This window comes from Bombus flavifrons, chromosome 6, assembly GCF_040668555.2.
Source record: "Bombus flavifrons isolate JBK064 chromosome 6, iyBomFlav1_principal, whole genome shotgun sequence".
In the NCBI taxonomy this organism is placed as follows: Eukaryota; Metazoa; Arthropoda; class Insecta; order Hymenoptera; family Apidae; genus Bombus; species Bombus flavifrons.
In genome coordinates, this window is record NC_138447.1 from 999,040 (window position 1) to 1,019,829 (window position 20,790).

At 32.0% G+C, this 20,790-nt stretch overlaps 3 protein-coding genes across 5 annotated transcripts in view; 1 reads left to right on the forward strand and 2 right to left on the reverse strand.

Moving 5' to 3' along the window:
- Positions 1–7,153, reverse strand: part of LOC138180529 (uncharacterized) — a 42,893-nt gene extending 35,740 nt beyond the window's left edge. For both annotated transcript variants that reach the window (XM_069114463.1, XM_069114464.1), the window contains exon 1: positions 6,906–7,153. The gene's annotated coding sequence lies outside the window, so the exon portion shown is untranslated. The remainder of the gene's footprint in view (positions 1–6,905) is intronic.
- Positions 7,154–10,234: 3,081 nt separating this feature from the next.
- On the forward strand, positions 10,235–13,882 carry sau (Golgi phosphoprotein 3 homolog sauron). The gene is made up of 4 exons (XM_069114628.1): positions 10,235–10,901; positions 11,009–11,255; positions 11,343–11,518; positions 11,788–13,882. Exons 1-4 carry the CDS (start codon positions 10,650–10,652, stop codon positions 12,034–12,036), a joined length of 924 nt encoding a protein of 307 aa, XP_068970729.1. The 5' UTR covers positions 10,235–10,649; the 3' UTR covers positions 12,037–13,882.
- A 1,646-nt stretch (positions 13,883–15,528) lies between these two features.
- On the reverse strand, positions 15,529–17,909 carry LOC138180600 (damage-control phosphatase ARMT1). 2 transcript variants are annotated; one of them, XM_069114627.1, is made up of 8 exons: positions 17,752–17,909; positions 17,500–17,662; positions 17,297–17,402; positions 16,963–17,210; positions 16,710–16,895; positions 16,231–16,621; positions 16,050–16,152; positions 15,529–15,911 (listed from the first exon to the last, which is right to left on the reverse strand). In XM_069114627.1, the coding sequence occupies exons 2-8, from the start codon at positions 17,586–17,588 to the stop codon at positions 15,793–15,795; spliced, it is 1,242 nt and encodes a 413-aa protein (XP_068970728.1). In that variant the 5' UTR covers positions 17,589–17,662; positions 17,752–17,909; the 3' UTR covers positions 15,529–15,792. The 2 variants fall into 2 exon arrangements, with proteins under 2 accessions (XP_068970728.1, XP_068970725.1); XM_069114624.1 differs by having other exon boundaries at positions 15,534–16,152.
- Between the last annotated feature and the right edge of the window lie 2,881 nt (positions 17,910–20,790).

Sequence of the window (20,790 nt, forward strand, 5' to 3'; positions counted from 1 at the left end):
TAGCAAGGAGATTGGCGTTGTTTCATATGAAATTTCAGTCCTCTGGTTCTGAGGCTGTACATACGGTCGATGTCTCTAATATATTTTTCATTCTCGAACGCGGTAATCTCATCCTTACATAACGCAGTTACGATGACTCAATCTTGGGAACGTATGTATACAATCCGAGGAAATCTATTACAATGGAAAACCGTCATATGCGAACTTACTGTGAATTCTATTGAGTCGAGAAACTTTCGTTTCGCGTTCATTAAACACATCAAAATAACCTTTAATTTCCCCCAACTTATGCAAATATTGCTTGTTTTAACACAGAAAGCAGGCTCGAAATTATAATATACGAAAAGTAACATTTTGTTAAGATAATATGATATACATAAATAACGCGAATCGATAAACGGTGAGATAAAGAGGAATCCATTTTAAGTACAAGTACTTACGTACTCAGCTGTCGCAACTTACAAGCATGTTGAACGTTCGTTCTAGAAACGTTTCCCGACTATGAAGAACAGAAGTTACATTCTCTTCGTCGCTTCAATTAAAGCACGGACTCACGCGCTAAATTGTCCCATCGAGGATGAAATGCAGAGAAGTTGTCGACGTATTGAACGTTGTGCACCGGCATGTTCTTTGTTCAGGTGCTACGACACGACGCGACGCGTATTCCGATCTGTGGCTAGACTCGATCACGGTGAATACGAAACAAGATTTTCCAGCCTGTGACAACGGTGTAGAATTTAAATGCGTCGAATGTCGGTCGTAGAAATGATCATGCAGGCAATGGTTGATAGCGATTGAGGTCGCATACGAGGATCATGAAGGAGATCGTGAAAACTCGCTGGTTACCGGGTTAAAACCTAGCCGCGGGCGACCGCGTAAGATGCACAGTTAAATGGATTGCTTGAATAGAATAGTGCGAACGACAGGAATGTAAATTAGCGTTTGACGGTATATGAAAAGATGACATTACATAAAGTAGTACAAAATGTCATATGATAAAGATAACTGCCTATGTTCTGAATGATTTTGCTGTGCTTTGCTGTGCTGCGATTGTGAATGCATGAGACAATTTAATTTTTGTACGTACGTTGGCTATTCACATCGAACATAGTAATACAAAACATAATTAACACTTCGCATGGGATTATCTAAAAACACGTGTGCCATCGTTTCTTGAACTCAAAGCCGTCATGTGTTACCACCTGCTCAAGGACAAGGACAACTTCTCTCGAGAGCCATATTTACGAATAGCATAGAAAGTACATATTTCTTTAAGTAAGGCCAGAGAACGAAGAATCATATCTGATGTGAAATACACAAAAATTATGTACTAATATATTTTCTAAGTATTATTTTGGCCTTACTCTGGATTAAATTTAAGTAACATAAATTATTATCGTATATATGCGTTTTCTTTAAATTGTACGCCAGTTGCTAATATGTTGTAGATTGTGTTAAATTTTTTTTAATGTTAGTATAAATTGCTGTTTATAAAATTTTTCGATTTAACCGTAAGGAAAATTTATATAAAAAGTTGCAAGTAAACTACGTTGTTTATAGTATGATGCGTAATTTAACGGCTCGTATTTGTGTAAATAGCAGTGGCAATTTCGACGAAAAAAGGAGAAGAAGCAAGAGAGTAATCTGTAGCCAACTGGGCAGTTTATCGACGGTCAGCTCAATAATGTTCCTCTTTCACTTTCATGTAATCCATAGCCTATTTTGCTATTTTCAAAGAAGAAGCGTAAATTTTAGCAAAATAAATCTTAGACTTACATATAATTAACGGTATAGAAAACCTCTTAACACATCACTGATTATCATTCGATTTAATGTTAATAAAACGATTGTATTACACAATCGAAATAGATCAAAGCAATTACTCTTAAAATTACACCTTAACAGCATATAACTTAGTGCATTACCAGTAATTATTAAGTAAATTATTAATTATGAAATTAGGAATTTATAAAATTCCACTTATGAGTCATGCTTTTCTTAAAATAGTGATCACACACTTATATCATTCTTAATATAAAGATCGATTGATAGATACAATAAAAACGTGAAGACATATCGTATTAGTCGTTAACTTTAGCCATTTTTGCATTTACCGGCTTGGTTGTGAAGCTATAACTGCCGAAAACGTCTTACCCCATTAAAAACTAACGATCTGTTCTCCAAATATTTTTTCTGACAAATTAGCGGAAGTAATCGAAACGCTTCGGTGATCATTAGGACGATCACTCTGTATATCCGATTTTGGGGTTGGCACGCGTAAAACGTGTGCTGCTTTCGGACCTTCTTAGCTGGTTACGTAACCGCCAGGATGTCAGCAAATACGGACGACCGGTTCATGAAATCCATGCATAATAATAATAATCCCACGATATGGTCGGACATAGACGGCCTTCCCGGCTGTCGGCTCGAGGCTGTTTTGATATCTGTCGGGTGAATTATTATCAGAGCATAAGAGCGAAAGGGGTACGTTCGGAAGAGAACGGGGAGGTGCCGTGACACGTGTGATACGCGCGTATGGGTTCGTTCTACCGTGACGCTGGCCGATTAAAGTTCAAGATATGGAACTGGTCCGCGTCCCTGCGAACGTGATAACTTAAATGGCAATACGCGAAACCGTGGAACGCGAGCCATGCCCGCCAGCTCTTGGACAGCCGCAATTTTACTGCAAGCTGTAGAAAAATAGGGGCGAGTATAGCCCTGAGTTATGCCTATCCCACGTTGCAATTCGTGCGTTTGTGCAATCGCGTTCCATTCCAGGTTATCTTTTAAATTTTCCTGGATATTTCTCTTTTTAAGGACGTTCATCCACCGCAACAGCGTGTTTCGAATTCTGATCAACGACAGAGATATGTACCTACATCGACGCATGTACCGAGAAGATTGTTTTCGTAAAGTTACGAATTACAGGGGGTTTATTCAAAGGTGCGGAGACTTTATATATAAATCGATCATTTTTAACCCTCGTCTACCTTTACTGTATTTTGTAGCTTTCATCGCGAGACAGTGAGTTTCCTAGCGGTTTAAAAGACAGTATCGTTTTTTCAAAGTGGTTGACGCGTGTTAAATCGATTCTGTATGATAAATTCACGGTCCACTAAATGACTCTCTACCCGTTTACTGTAAAATTGAACAACGAGAATTATTCGCAAAATTAACATTATATTTTAACATAGTCTGGTAAATTAAGGTTGACGACGATCACGTTCCTTCAAAATTTCGGTGTATCTACTACTCACAACTTTTCCCATGCACGGCCATCGCGTACATTTGAAATAGAAAAGAAAATCGAAGAAACAAAAGCTAATATCCGAGAATATCGCGTACGTTCCTATTTGTGAAACGACATTAATTATGCAGCACGTGAAACAGCTATTGGCAGACCCCGTGCACTCGTTATATTCGGACTTTCACTCCATGCGCCACTTAAATGATATTCTCTCTTTATCTATTTCGCTGTTGGCCTCTGTTAAACGCGCATAAGTAACCATGAACAAAGCGAAGACAAGTTACTTGTTTTACATCTCGTCCTATGGAGACTGAAACACGTTGTGACACACTGGTCGTTCGTACGTTCGTTTGTTCAAGATCACAACGTCGAATTGCATTGTGTTATAAAAGATTTACGGCAGAAAAAACACGGTACTTTCACTCGAAAGCTTTCATTTCTCGATGAGCCACACCAATGCGGTTCAACGAATACAGTTAATCGCGAATCATTTTCAGCGCTTGTAATTTTTCCGCGTGAAATCATTCTGATAATATCCGTCGAAGTGTAACATTTAAATGACCCGATTATTATATAAAAAATCAAATTGTCTCCTATCCTATGAATGAACCGAATATATTGATGCAATGAATTTCTATTGCGGAAGTAGTGATATAATATAATTCCATTTTTTAGCATCAAATATCGTATATTTAATAACTCATTCTTTTCTTATGTGTTTGTTTGTTCTCGCGGTGAGTAATGTATATTATAATACTTTTTAAATTGGTTTTATTTCGTAGATCTGTTTTTCCTAGGATGATTCGCCAATTTGTCTCCTATATTCAATTGCCATAATTTTCCACGAACGACTATTGTGAATATATTGAATAGTGGCTATCATAGGCTGCGACCAATAAGTGAAAAATAACGAGGCGTACGAAATTCTACTTTAATATCACCGAGTTCATTCCGTAGTTTATAAGCACACTGTAAGCACATTTCGATGAACCAGTTATCTTTACACTTTTGCTTAGCTACACGAATATTCGGTGTATGTACCGTGTACGGTGTTTCCATCAAAGAAACCAGTTGGTGATCAAATAGTAAGGAAAAGAGAGGATTGCTTTGACAATAACTATATAATTCTCCGAATAATTTCACGTAGACGAATCAATTTATGAAGCTCCATGGTTCCTTGACTAAGACAGATTACTTGGGCCACGCTCATAAATCCTGGACTGCTTAGTTGATTAAATTCTTTATAATTATACGCCATTCGTTTGCTGTAATCTCGAGAGTTTTTTGATAATCTAACGAATGTTAATATATAGTTGATGAATTACGCGTGAAGTATAAATTACGAGTAGACTGTATCGCCGATGAGGCATGTAGTACTCCGTTTTCATGCGAATCACATTTTACTATTACGTGTTTTTCATTCAGTGCTACTCAAAATTGCAGTATTAACGTCCGTCGGTAATTTATTGAGAGACTAAAAGTTGATACCATATGATTATAATACAACGATGTTCTCATATTGCTTTTAAACAAAGTTTCTTAATTGCCACATTGATCGATAAGTCTATTTGCTATTATTATTACTGCTACTTGATTTAATTAAAAATTTCGAATCCTTAAATAATTTTTACTTGCGAAACTAATGAAAACCAAAGAGTTTCACTGTACCATATCCTGCAATTAAAAAATAACATTTCGTTTAGGGATCAGTGAATAAATCTTTGGTAATCAGGCTTCCATTCAGGCCGTAACGAAGTTCAGAATATGTGTAACATTATAATTAATTACACAAAAAGTTTGCATTAATAACCTTTGCATATAAAATGCATATGTGTGAAATATATACAACGTTTATCGAGAGAGGTTTCTGAAATACATAACGTTAACGATAAGGAGCTTAGCTATCGCTAACCCGATTAAGATGACTCATCGTTACTAGAATAAATAAACGTGATTCTATAAATATGTTCACACTGATATTTATATTTTTTGCTCTAAATGGTTTTGATAAATACGAAACATACTTAACGCGTCAGTTCATTTTTCATCTCATTGCCAGCTGATTATCATCTAATTTAATTACATAGTTGTTGTTGTACAAAAATTAAAATTTTTATTAGAGCATAGAAAACGTTATGAAATATGCAAATGTATTTAGAAACAATATTCTAATCATTCTAATTAATGTTCAGTGGCACAAGACTAAATTTATCCTTCTTTGAAGCCAACACATACATAAGTATAATCTGCGTACTTGTTAAGATGTAGGATTAGTCATATAACGATGAGATCAGTGTGCATTCTTAGGAAAAAATCTTATCGATATCTTAAAAACATGACAAATCAATTATTTTTCTATGTTTTCTTTTATCTCCTGTTTCTTTTATTAACTAATTGACATTCTCTTTATTTTCACTTACTAAAAATAATCGTAAAATTGCTTCTATATGATTACCAGCTATTGTATTCTAGCCTTAATTTACAAACTTAATTTACTCAGTACTCCCACTGGTGTTGAAGAGTAGATTGTAAATATGCAAATAAATTTAAACAAATTTGCCAAAACGAAGGAGTTATAATACTTTCAATTGATCAATATTAATCTCTAAGTAAAAATTAAAATTAAAATCACACTTAAAAGCAGTTCAGAATAAATTTAATGTACGCTAGCTAACATAGTTACTTAATATATCGTAACTCTACCATTCACCGTTAACAGTTAGTTATGTAATCCTAGCGAATCATTCAGTGTAAACGTAATGCAAGGTGCAAGTAATTGTTTACTATAATGAATAATTGTTTAGCACGAAAACATCTCGGACGCAACAGAAATCTCAAAATTTATCTGTAGACAAAAGAAACATGACGTCGAAGAAGAAACGAACAAGAATGGGAAATATGAGGCTAAAAAGCTTCCTGAAAATCACCTATAAGCAGATTTTAGCCATTAACCTAGCATCTCCGAAATGGTATCCATGGTAATACGTCGTTCACATCGTTAAAGTGGCGTCTTCGAAACGTTGTAAAGTGTTCTCGTTAATTATGAATAATATGATTACGCAATTCTTCCCATGGTTTCCCTTTTGTGAGACCCGGCTTCAATACATAGACAACCGGGAACTCGGCAATGATTCACAGAGAGCAGAAGAAGCGCGCGAACGAAATTCCGATAGTTGAAAATTCAACATGTATGCAAAACAACAATGTAATTTATGCGCTAATCGAATATTTCCATATAGTGAGAGTTGTTTAAAACGTACTGCAAACGATGTTTTACTAATAATGATGAATGACTAATAACTGCTCGCTTAAAATATATAAACAACATAAATATTCAAGTGATAAGACAATAAAATTGGATTCCGATACATTTTTTGTAGCAAAAAGAACCTTTAAAACATCTTTTGTTTAATATATATCATGTTGTGCAACGGACCAATGTCTGATTCGTAAAATATTTTAACAGCTGTCTCAAGCCAAACACTCACTATCCTGTTACCGTTAATAAAATTATAAAATATACCATGAAAGAAGAGCAAGCAATATTTTGACGAATCGATCAAAGTACGTAACGAAAGAAACAATCCCTAACATTGTTCCCACATTATTCTATTGAAGGTCGTTACAGAATTCAAGTTAAAAAATTCCTTTAACTTACCTGATGCCTGTCCTCGTAAAAAATCGATGCGTTCAACAGAGGTCCCACTGAATCATCGTCGGTTCTGTTTGTAATAGTGTATCCTTTCTATGGTATACGCTTGCGTTTCTTCTAAAAATGCACAATTAAGAGCAAAATTTCACTATACACGAGTGAAGACCTGACAGAGCCACTGCGATAGCAGGGAATACGATCAGGTACCATCTGTTTAGACCGACCGAGCGGGTCCGGACGACTGAACGTGCCTCTCGTTGCGCCTTCACCGACAGCCTCGATTCCTACCTTCTCTTTCTCTTTTCCTCTCTCCCCATTGTAGAGTGTATCTCCCTTTCCCTCTATATAAACAGAAATTGTACAGAAATTGTATAAATTGATTTTAAATCAATTTATACATAAGTGACTTTTGATATTACTCTACATGTGTTTATGCGTTTACAATTTTACGTTACGATCTTTCTTGATAAATTGATATGATATATGGATACCAAAGAATCATTTAAATATTGTAATCTTATTGGATTGTCTAAATATATGTAACTTTTGTTTTCAACAAATATTTAAACATATGGGCATTCTTGGTTATAGACCATTATACTGTTTAATCAGATGGATAATGTTGATTACATCTTTTTTCGATGAATACAGATTTGCTATTATGGCAGTATAGTTTATTCGTTTGCCGTGTAATAAATTTTATTTAGCTTAAAGGACTTTCTGTTCAGATCGCTTTTCTTTAACAAATATTCGTCTCAATTATTGAATTTTCAAATTTTGAGATTTTTCGAGTGTAATAAAAAATTTGCGTCAAATAGTCTTTATCATAATTAGATAATGGATATTTGACTCAATTATCCATAATAGATATATTTTTTCAAAAGTTACAATCTTCGACATGTTATAGAACATAACTATCTTCATTTCCGTTATTCTTTCCTCTATATATAAGTTATTGTACAGAGTAAAGCTATGCCGTATAGGCGTGGAATTGACATTGAGCAGGAAAGGGGAATAGTTATCCTTCTTATCCAAGTTGTATAGGGAAAGGCATATGAGAAAAGATTTGTGACATTTAAATATTTTACTTGATAAATATTTAATAAGCGCGCGACATTTAAATTCATATCGAAGATCGTTAATACACTGATAAAAAGATATCTATAGATTATAATTATTGAAATTTGATCAGCGGTTGTTACCTTTTTCAATTATTATCACAAATTAAAATTGTTTCTCTTAAAATAAGTACCGGAGTATTTTTTCTATTAATGAAAATTAATGACACTGTATAAATATATAAATTTTAATCCTTAAAAACGTGAATATTAAGGAGTTTTATTTTCTATACCTTTGACACGCATAAACAGAAAAAATAGTTTATTCCTTTTGTAAATATATTTTTGTTACATTTGTACTTGTTCGTACCTGCTTCATGCAAATGTGGGCACCGACACCGACATTGAACGGTTGACATTGAGCGCCGGAAACGATCATTAAGCTCAATATCAGCGTACACCACGATCGGCCGTAAAGTGTCACTAACCCCGATAATACAGTGATTATACCTCACTTGAATACAAAACATTTTACGTATGTATTTTCTAACACGATAGATAGTTGAACATGCAGATATGTTGAAATTATGCGTTTGGTTTGCGTTACGTTTGAGTTAGGTTTAGATTGAATGTAAATGACAATAATAAAGCAGAGAATAAACACAAAGTAATATCATAAAGGAAATTATAAAAATAATCGTTATCACAACTAATATAACTTTTTCTAGCTTGCGTATTTCCTATTCTATAATTTACAACCATGGCAGTTTAGATGCTTTACTAGTTTTTTCTACACCAATCACAATATATTGATATTTCTGAATTTACCAAGATAACCGTTCGTACAAAGCTTTACGCATCATCGAGTGATGCAGATACATAGTATACGGTACACGCGAGAACACGTATCATTTTATTAGTACTTTTGAGGACGCGTATAGTTTAACTGTAAAAGTTAATGTTTCGTTGTGAAACGACAACGCAAGCCTCACAGACTGTAATTTTCGTTTCGCTCCATTGTTCACGAGCAATAAAAAATAATCGTTACCGTGTTACTGGTTCTATATGCACATTTACAAGAACAGAGGGTGACGAGCATTTTTCTTCCATTGTTCTGGTTAAATATTAGCGTCTTTCCCTTTATCGAAGAGAGCCAACAGACATTGCTTGCTAAAATAGTTTGTATGTATCTATATGATACATATGAAAATCTTTGGTGTCTTAACATTAATAGATAGATATTAGTTTCGTGGTTAAAAAAAGCACATCTGATAAAATAGAGATATACCAGAACGCAGTAGTTCAGTTACATCTGCCACGAATGTTATTTTATGTCGCTATTAGGTAATAATTTTATAATGTAGAAAAAGCCCTCATTCAGATATTAGTATTTTGCATTATGTGAATTCTTCACGAAAGTAATTAAGTGCCATATACGCAAATATTGCGATCTAATAAAATAGTACCACGGTTGTTACATTAATTACAATACAAAAAGATGTGCACTTTAATCGGGTTATGCTATTTTATTGTTTGATAAATATTCGAAATTCGTTTCGTTACGTGTTTACAGTGCATGGAAGAAGTTGATTTAACCGGAGGATTTATTGTTGGTGAGGTTATTATGAGAAATGGAGCGGTCTTTGAATGCTTTGTATCATATAATCGCATTTCTAACCATTGTAAAGTATATTGTAGGGTTGAAAATAAAATGCTTTGTGTATTTGTAAACACACGGATCTCCTTCTAATCGAAATATAATAACGTTAGCCTACTTCGGTATTGCAAAGGAAACGACACAAATTTAAAAAAAAAGGATAGTAGTATTTAAAATTTTCAATACTTTGAATTAAACAAAGTCGAATTAACAGGGATTTTTCAATTTTACACTTTTCTGAAAATATACATATATAATTGCTCATATATATACAATCATTAATAGTTGAAAATACTAAAATTTGTTTCAAACTACTTGACTTATTTCATAAACAGAATAATTTAAGAAAACGTATTCAGTTTTAATTGTTCATCGAAATTTATTTGAGGAATCGGAGGAAACAATTTCGCGCGAGCATGCAAGGCTCATGACAAGATATTACATATGTATATATACATATGTACGTGGATGGGTTTTTGAATTATTGCAGCAAGTTTTACAGAAAACTTGACATAACGATGGTAAACTAAACTACCGATATTACCGACCGAATGACAGGATCTCTCTGTCTGAGTCGAGTGAGCATTCTAAACAATTGTAATACGCGGTGCGCGATTCGCATCCTAGGCTCGATGAGTGTTGAGAGTTGAGAGGGCCTTGATCGAGCTGTGATAGGTTTCTTTCCGAAAACATTAGCGCCGAGGTAAATGTATCGCAAAAACAACGAACTACGTTGAGTACGATAGTGTTACGCATAACGCATAGAGGCTTGTTTTTAATTGTGTATAATACAGGCGTAATAAAAACAGATAATACTAGTGGAACAAAATAACAACGTTCGTAAAGATTGGCCATCTTGAAAAGATATGTCATATTTTTTAAAACGTCAACAATATAGTGTGTATTGTTCAATACATGCCGCCAGATTGCTTTAACTACGGTTGACTACACACCTAATCATCGGAAGTAAAGGCGACACGGTGGCGTATTTGACACGCGGACGTAATCGTAAAAGAAGCACAGCTTCGTCAAATAATGAATCGCACTGACGGATTGGTACAACGACGACGTGTTGTTAACAGCAGTAGTGGTAGTGGTTTAGGCCAGGATGGCTCTAATGATATTAGCCATAATGATAAATTATCTGGCCATGGCATGGATACAGACTGTACCATGCAAAAAGATCTTAATTCAAATCCCAAGATCGACGAATCCCAAGATTCTGATAAGGAAACCAGATTGACACTCATGGAGGAAGTTTTATTACTTGGCCTGAAAGACAAGGAGGTTTGTTGACATTATTGTCAACTCTATAGTTAATTTCTTTGCTGTCATGCATAGTAAAATGTATTATGAATCAATACCTGAGTTTTAAAGCATATATTTTCTTACAGGGTTACACGTCATTTTGGAATGATTGCATAAGTTCCGGATTACGTGGTTGTATTTTGGCAGAACTTGGATTCCGTGGTCGAGTAGAATTAGAAAAAGCTGGTATGCGCAAAAAGGGACTATTGGTGAGGAAACTTCTACTGAAAAATGATGCTCCTACAGGAGATGTTCTGTTAGACGAAGCTTTAAAACACCTAAAAGAAACTGATCCACCTGAAACTGTTCCTAGTTGGATTGAATATCTCAGTGGTTAGTTAAGCATGAAAGTATACTTATTTGATAACAAATTTTTTATAATATACTCCTATAATATTTTAAATATCTTTCCTTATTTAGGAGAAACATGGAATCCACTCAAATTAAGATATCAGTTGAAAAATGTTAGAGAAAGATTAGCTAAAAATCTTGTTGAGAAAGGAGTTTTGACAACTGAAAAACAGAATTTCTTACTCTTTGATATGACAACTCATCCTCTTACTGATAATCTTGCCAAAAGTCGACTTGTAAAAAAGGTAAATTCTTGTTGTATTATTTTTTAGTTTACTCATTATATCTTTAATTTAAGTTTCAGCTTTAGTCACTCATTATGTCTTTGGTTCACTCATTATATTTAAGTGAAAGTAATATCTTATTACTAGTAATATCTTATTATAAATTTATATATACGTAAAAGTGTAAGCATGATTAGATTGTATGAATATTGTTTAAAAGATTGTTGAAATTAAAAAATTATAATGACAGGGAAATTATATATAAAAAATGTATTTTTTATATCTCTCAGATTCAAGAAGCCGTGTTAAGCCGCTGGGTCAATGATGCTGGCCGTATGGATAGGCGAACATTAGCTTTAGTTATTTTAGCTCATGCAGCTGATGTATTAGAAAATGCGTTTGCACCTCTCTCAGATGACGACTATGAACTAGCGATGCGACGAGTGCGAACATTATTGGACCTTGACTTTGAAGCAGAAGCTGCTAAACCTAATGCTAATCCAGTCCTTTGGGCGGTATTTGCTGCATTCACTAAGTAACAATTCTTTCACAAATTACAAGTGTATAAAGCAAATATTGGATACTAGTATGAATACTTGGGACTATCAAATTTACAGAAATTTTTGTTGCAATCTAAAATGGAGTAGCTGCAGGTGTTATTAATGATCATACAATTCAGACCAAATACCTTGAACCCAACTGTGTAAAGCAGACTTAGAATATTAGTCATTTCCATTATTGTTATTTAATACATTTGATAGCTGAATTATGAATGTTCATATTTAAATATTATAAAGAGCAAAAAAGAATAACAAAATTTAAGGTATGAATGAGTACTTTGCGTGTGGGGTAGTGCCATGTCAGCTCAGGAACAAAAGATTGCACTGTGCTGAGTTTTGTCCCATATCTTCTCTGTGTCTATTATCTGAACATGGACTGCAAATACATATGTTTACAGACGCGACAATTATATGGCAGACATTTAATGTTGGATCAAATGTCACATTTCTGATAGTTGTCTAAATGTGAAAGCAATGAAAGTAATTTGCACAGTGGTGACGAATTTTTATCGTTTCTTTACGTCTTCTTTATAGAAAACTGGATTATAGTAGGTTTATATTTCCAAAATCTGTTTTTATTTTTTTTTAACTAGTGTATATTTATAGTTTCACTAGGTGGCAGTAAAGTACTCAGATGTCAAAAATAGTTTATGAAAGTCATTTCTATCCCACTTAAATCTTTCTCGATGTATCGCTATGATCTATGATGAAATGTAACGCGGGAATAGTTGGAGGTAGCAAACGAATATGTCAAAGCTATTATGTTCTTAATTAATACGCGATACGCACGTATGTTCCCGATAAATTTTGTTGTTAACTTATCGTATATATGTTACTGTTGTTAACATTATACGATGTGATATGATACGATGTAAGTAGAAAAAAAAAATAAAGTGGGGATTGTTTGTTATAATTAGTGTATCAAGGTAAACGAAATTAAAGACGAATAAGGGATTTTCAAGAATTATAATTGTTACTAATGTCAGTAACATATACTATCGTCTTTTACAAATCTTTAAATGTGTATAGGGTGATCAAGAAATATTTAATCTTTCTTTGAAATGTTTGTATAATCGTAATAATTTATTTCTCGGACATTTAAATATTTTCTAGCAACATTTGAATGATCAATGTATGAAAAACGATTCAATTATTTCACTTTTTCATCTATTTTTTCATACATCGTAAATTACATCGATTACTAAAATCGTAAACTTGTGCAATTGCTTAATATTCGGTCTCAAATCTTCGTTCATTACGAAAATCGAATATTTGTAATAAGTTTAGTATGTATTTAACAATGGCATTTCTGAGTATTTAGTTCACAAATTATATTTGTGGAAATATATTGATCTTTTAAATGGAAGGTATATTGTTATTTTTGACAATGTTTAAGCTGATCATATTGATTTGAATATATAAGTTTTATATTATTACCTTTTATTTAAAAACTATAAAAAATTGTAGGTTCATATATTTTAAATACAAATAAAAGTCAGTTTCAGTATCTGCATTAGAACAGATTAAACAGTTTCAAATGTATTTGTACCTTTTATGGTTATAATAGTAGTTGAAAATTTTGTACTTGTAGGATTAGAATTTTACCATTAATTTAACTAATTTAATAATAGATCTTTTTAGTTTAAAGCAGCATGTTATGTTATCTTTGTTTGATTAATATTTCTTGGAACATCCTGTATGTATTCAACTGAATTTGTTCATAATGTTGAGGGGTTCCCTACATAAGTTTAAATAACATAAAATTATTTTATGTGTTTAGATAATATGTATTATAGAACAATAAACTTATTTTTGTTTATACATACATATATTGACATACATTTTGGAAATAATAAATAAGAGCAAAAGAAATAGATATTCTAAAATCTTTTAATATTGCTGCCTTAGTATTATAAAATTATAAACATATATAGATTTTTTTATGTTACTGCAATATTGGAATACTATTATACTGCATCTGAAATAACATAAATATTTATTGAAAGAGATTTAAAAAGTACGAGCTATTGTTAAATTTCTTGTAATACAGCAAAATAGTCAATAAATATCATAATTTTATACCTGTATATTATTAAAGAATTTGTTTGAAAAGATAATTTAAATTGTCTTAAAAAAGAGCTTGCTGGACAAACGCATTTCATAAATATTAAGCATTTTTAGCATTTATTATTACAATGTTACTGATAGTAAAGTAACTAATTTCTATAAATTCAAATTGATGTTATTCATGAATATTACATATTGATGGGTACATGCAAATTAAAATACTTATTTTTTAATTACTGAGAGTTCTACTGCCACTTGGTAGGATGTTTGCAAGTTCTTTTAACTGTAGAGTATGGTGCTACATATAAATATTTGAAGTATATATTCACTAAAAATTTTAAGTCTAATACTTTATATTGTTATTATTCTTTTTTTAAAATTTAAGATAAGAGGAGTAGAATAGAGATACTCTTTTAATTCCGAGAACACATGTTACAATTAGTACTTTCATCATATCAAATTAGATATAATTACAACAATCTAATATATGTTTATTTTAACTAGCAAAAGCTAGTATTTTATATTGGCTGTTATAATATAACATTATGAATGTATTAATATTTTGTGAAAATTATTTTTGTAGAAATGATGTTTGATATTTTTGATTCATCATTTCCTTTTGTTTTATATAAATATACTTGTTACGAGTAATATACCTTTCCAAATACATTTATATATTACATGACTAAAAATTATATACTTTTACTATTGAAACATGTTACTCATTGTGTTATGTACATTTTATTAAAAAGAGTGTTTTAGAGTGAATTGTATTTGGTAAAGAATACATTCCTTATTCTAATACTATTTGATCATAACTAATATTTTGTATAATTTGGTTTTAATAAATAAAAGTAAAAAAGCGTATATTTTTCAATATAAATTTATAATATGGATTGGTATATTAAAATATGCATTTGGAATTATATTAAATGATACAGATTAATTGTATACTATTATTGGTATATCATTAATATATATAATGATAATAAAGTAATTATTTATTATTTAAGTATTTATAGAAATGAGATATATACAAGTATAGGATAAAATAACATAACATATAAGAAACATAAAAATCAATGCTTATTATTTACATGGATTTTGAAGAATTCTAATTCAAGATAAAAAAAACATGAATAAGGTTTTGAAATAGAATTCGCAAAATTTTATTTTATGTTCTATATTTATGCGTGTACAGTATTTTATCTATAATTAAATCATTTATCTTGGAAAAATAGTTTGTAGTATGAAAATTTCAATTACAAAACTAATATTATAATGCAAAATATAATACATATTTAGAAATTTGTATGCGAAATTCAAAAAGACAATTACTAAAGGTATAATTACTGAAATATAATTATAGAGTAGCTTTTGATAATTATTTTCATAGCTTGCATCATATACTTATTATACAATTTAAATAATCATTAATCATATATGTGTTCATTAACTGCTATAATAATTGGATTATATATGTAATTTTTGTAGTTGGAAATTGATAAACTATACATAATATATACAATCAATTCTGTACACTGAATATACAATGGATGAAATGCATTAGAATTGTGAATAGTACACATTTAATACAAAATATATGCAGCAGCACATAGAAATTTGTTCATAGTTCAATGTTTCTGATATCTCATGGTTCATAGAATTTTAACATGTTTTGTTAGAACATTGACAAGTTCCAGCTATTGTAGTTTGGATAAGTCCATATTGCCCTGTAAACATCCAACTTTCATCTTCCTTAAATAATTCTTCTGCTACACCTGGTACTAAACCAACACATACATCAGATTTTACAGTTCTCAAACTTAAGATATTTGTTGGATGAAACCCTCTTAATGATTGTCTAAATTCTGTTGTATATTCCCAATTTATATCACCTAGTAATTTCCTATAATTTAGGTCACCTTTGAATATTGCTAATTTCGCTTCCGATAATTTAGCATATAATTTTGAGTCACGTTTTTTCATCTCTGCAAAATCATAAGGACTTGTCCAATATAGTTCTACCTAAATAAGATATGGAAGATATTAATATTTTGTAATAATTATTTTTTTAAATTAACGAAAAGAAAAGAAACAGATTACCTCAATAGACCATACATTATTCTTTAGATAGTTAGCTAATTCTTGTATACTTTCATTTGGTGAATTTTCCATGTATGTTAGAGTCCAGTGAAAATCATTTGCTGTTGTGTCACTGATATACCATGGATAACGTTTTACATAAAACCTGATTTTTCTAGCAAGTTTACTTGCAATTAAGAATGCTGCTAAACATAAATCAGTAAAAAATTCATAACCTGCATTATCAAGTATTATGTCTACAATATTTGTATCATCACTGTCTTTGTTTCTTAATAAATTCCAAACGAATTCTAAATTGTTTACAAGAATGTCTTTATCTAATGTCTTTAATACTTCTATAGGATTAGTACTTTGACTAACTTCTGCTCCTGCACTTAAAGATAAATCACATCTACAAAGAACATATTCTGATAAATTTGATGACAGAATTACATGCAAAAAATTAAGATAGAAAATATAGCGAAGGAAATAAAGCATACTTGTTACCCCAAAGATTTGATTTAAGAAGTTTAAAAAGTTCGTCTTTCGTTTCGACTATTGATAGATTTCCTATTTTATGTATGAGGTTCACAGTATAAGTAGAAAGTGCTTCTATGCTAGCCAGTGAATTTGTAAATGCATTCTGTTTCTGTTGTTCGAAAGGATCATAGTTTTTCATAGATTTCCTGAAAATAAAAAGGTTCATACATTTGTATTACATACTACTGACTACTAACTTTTCTTGGAACTTACAGGAGAGCAAATTCTTGTGCAAGTGCCCGATACATATAGCATTCGCAATATAGCCAAGAAGTATTAAACCATGTTGGTGTTCCTTCCTCTATTTCAGTTCTTTTTATTAGATATTTATTCCATTCTTCAGCATCATTGTCTTTACTATCGGGTAGCAATTGCAGAGGTTTCAAAGTTTTATTTGTTGCTATTTCATTTTTTAATTTACTGATAAATCCTGTTATTTGTTTAATTTCTTCTGTGGCATTCTAAACAGTTTAAAAGTTATAGACGTTATACATAAGTCACTAGACTCTATCAAATGAATCTTCAAATCTTCAAATGTGTGTTTTACCTCTCCATATATTTCAGCAATATTTTCTTTGTTACGACTGAGAGTATCAATTATTTTTGTTAAAATTACTGGTAATCTATCTTTAATTGTTATATAAGCAAAGCTCCTGTAAGAAACATAAGAAGATATTAATAAACAATGGGTACTTAAGTTTCAGAGTATTTTTATTCCTAGGTTACATAGAAGTAAAAAATTTGTTCTACCTTTTATAGATTCCTGATAAACATACTCCAAAGGGTGTCTGTATATCTTGTAGGTCTCGAATGTCTACGGAATTTGATCTTTGGGTCATGATATCACTATTCAAATTTATTATTACTGTTAGACTGCAATAGATCACAATCAGCTGTGGCTACAGCGTGAACCCTGAAAGGAATAGATACGAACAAACACCAACGATATCTCATATTTCTTCACAATTTTTGTTACGTAACTGAATAAAGATTGTCGTATACCTCGTGCTTTTATTTCTTTCAATCTTTGGTACGGTTATCGTTTCCTTTTTGGTATATTCTACGGAAATTAGACTATGATCAGCAGAGAATGAACGAAGTGTTACTATATGATTGTAAGCACGTGCAGTGCGCGTGCGTATGTGTTGCGGAATACTGTTTCGTCATCATTCATATACACATGCATACATATGCACGTACCTCGAAAACGAGCAACGAGCGCGTAAATTGTTCCGTATTTGATAACACGCATGCAGCATAATTTATAACGTGAATCGTAAACTGATCATAATTTATAACAGTTCATATGTATATCTCAAACAATAGAAATACCGGTATTTAATTTGAATTAAAATATTTAATTCTTAACATTATTGATATTTCGTAGAATTAATGATCAATTATTTCTTTTTTATTTTAGTATATTCTGGTAATTCTTTTTATTCTGGTACGATGCAATAGGTATTGTTCCCAAAATACTAAATTGCATTTTTATGTCATAAAACTAAGATATACCTACGCATTCTTAATATTTACGTATATGTCGGAGATGAAAGGACATCGGGTCCTTTCTTTTGGAATTTTTGGGGAGATCCCCAATACTTTAGTCTAGACTATTTATTATAGCTGTATTTAAATAATAAAACTTAGAAGTAGTTGTTATGATTCAATCCGATTATGTTTGCCCGAGATTTGTGACAGTGGGCTTGGGTTTGAGGTGACACAACTGGTCGCTGAACGTAGCCACGGTCACGGGATGAACGTTTTTACCTAGCAGACAAGTGCCAATATTGCGAGACACACGTTGTATTAACAATCAAATCCTGGGCAGGACCAATGTCAGCTCTATACGGGTCTGCCTAACAACTGCGGCTGGAATTTTGTTGGTATCCCCGACCAATATGCAACGAACAAACGCGATCGTAAGGAGAGGAAAGTTTCCATCAGTCTTTTATTCTTGCAATCACCTTGGAGAATTTTCACACCGTCTTTACATGCAGTATTATGCTTTGTGCTTCAAAATATATTCTACGTTTAACAAAGAGTTACCTCGTTGACCGTGGATTCGTTATTGAACCTAAGAACATTGTCATTAACATCTCGAGTGTCTAATCACCACGGTTATTTGTCAAACTTTGTAAAAATCAATATTTATATAGCAGTAAATATAATCTCTATTGTACAACAACGATGGCTAGTCCGAATGAAGATTCGTTACACGCCCCTAAACCTAACGCCAACCTGACATATATATATACACACACGTATATTTGGTATACATATGAACTAATTATATATTAGAATATATAGTAATTACATATAATATGAAAAGGAGATTCACATACAGATAATTATTTGGCTATTGATTAATTAATTTCAATAACAAATAGTCAAGTTGCTACGCAATTTAATGGCAAATTTAAATTTGATTTATCTAGTATCAGCAAAAGTTGATAAGTATCCACTGAGATACGTATCCTCGCATAAGAAACTGAAAGCGACGGAATATAAATTACACCTTTGGAATCCATGAATAAATGTATTCCTTGTAGTGTGCAAATTTATCAGGACAAAATGTAGAAATAGAGAGTGATAAGATAATGTATCGTATGATGTTCATATAAATAAACAATCTTATCTAGATTTTTAAAAGTAGCTTCAGAGTTTGTTGTATATTGAATCTCATCTTTGATTGATGGGGTCTCAAGATGATTTTATTCATACAATATTTCACTTGGAGATCTATTGCGTTTGTTACCGATTGTCTATCTTCTGATTAATTGTACAGACTTACGCTAGATTGCGCATCTCTGTTAATTCTCATATTGTCATAAAAAGTATGCGATTGTTAGTTTAATTTGTTTAAGCATAACGTATCGTCAAATAAAACAGAATGTAATTAAATTAAGCGTTTAATGCGGAAGATGTTACTTGAAGATGAAGTACTAGAAGTTTACTATGTAGTTAAACATGCCCGCGTTGTATATTTGTCAAGAGGTTCCGTTAAGAAATGAAATTTCTTTCTTGTAAAAATCACTTGCAGCTAACCTCCTCTGCTTTTTGCAATAGTTTCTTGATTCTGGTTATTAAGCATTAGTATGTGAAATTCATGGATCCAATTCTAAGGTTAATCTTTGCCCTCGCTGCTCTTCGACATGCCATATTATAATGGTAACATGCGAATCTGCATTTTAAACTGTTCTGTAACGATCTACGAGGTTGCATTAGCGTCAGTTGTTCCTGCAATTTTGTTGAAGTTCAGTTGGCAGGTAGAAATCGATAGCAAAAAAGACATCAGACGAAGAAGTTCGAAATTATTTCGTCTTCTTGCATCCAACTTGGTTTTTGCTTTCTCCTAGGAAACAACAAACTAGGGCGATAATTCAGCTACAGATGTTTGAGACTTTATGAAATTTAATATTAAGCTGAGCTCAAACAATTGAGCAGGCGTTGTCTCCAGTGGTTTTATAACATCACGGGAAGCACTATTGCCGTTTTTAAACTATAGATAATTCATCAGGTTCAAAACGAAAAACTTTATTTTATAGAATTTTATATTTTTATATTTAATTTAATTTGTTATTTTTATAAAAAAATCACATAATCGATAAAATTATAAAAATTTGAAATTAAAAAATTTTTTTAGACTAAAATATTTTTTAATAAAGCTTTTTTAAAAATTTCTATCATAAAAAATATAATATTATCCAATAAACGTTACGAAATCTCGAAAGAAAAATCTAGTCAATCATGATAGTCGGTTCGTATCGAAGCAATCGATGGGCCGCATAGTAACAGTAATTTGCCGCGTTGTATTCCTTCGAATGAAATCCGTGTTGGCGATATCCCGATCCTACTTCGGTCGTCCTCCTTCCACCTTTGGGTTCTGGAAGCAATGTTGCTAATTACTACATACCACCGAATGCGGCATAACCCGCGACCCATGAATTCCACTAGCCTGGCCGACGCTATACAGTCAGGCGAGTCAGTTTTCGTCCGTATAATCCGTGGAAATTGCGGTTTCCTATGAGCGCAGAACGA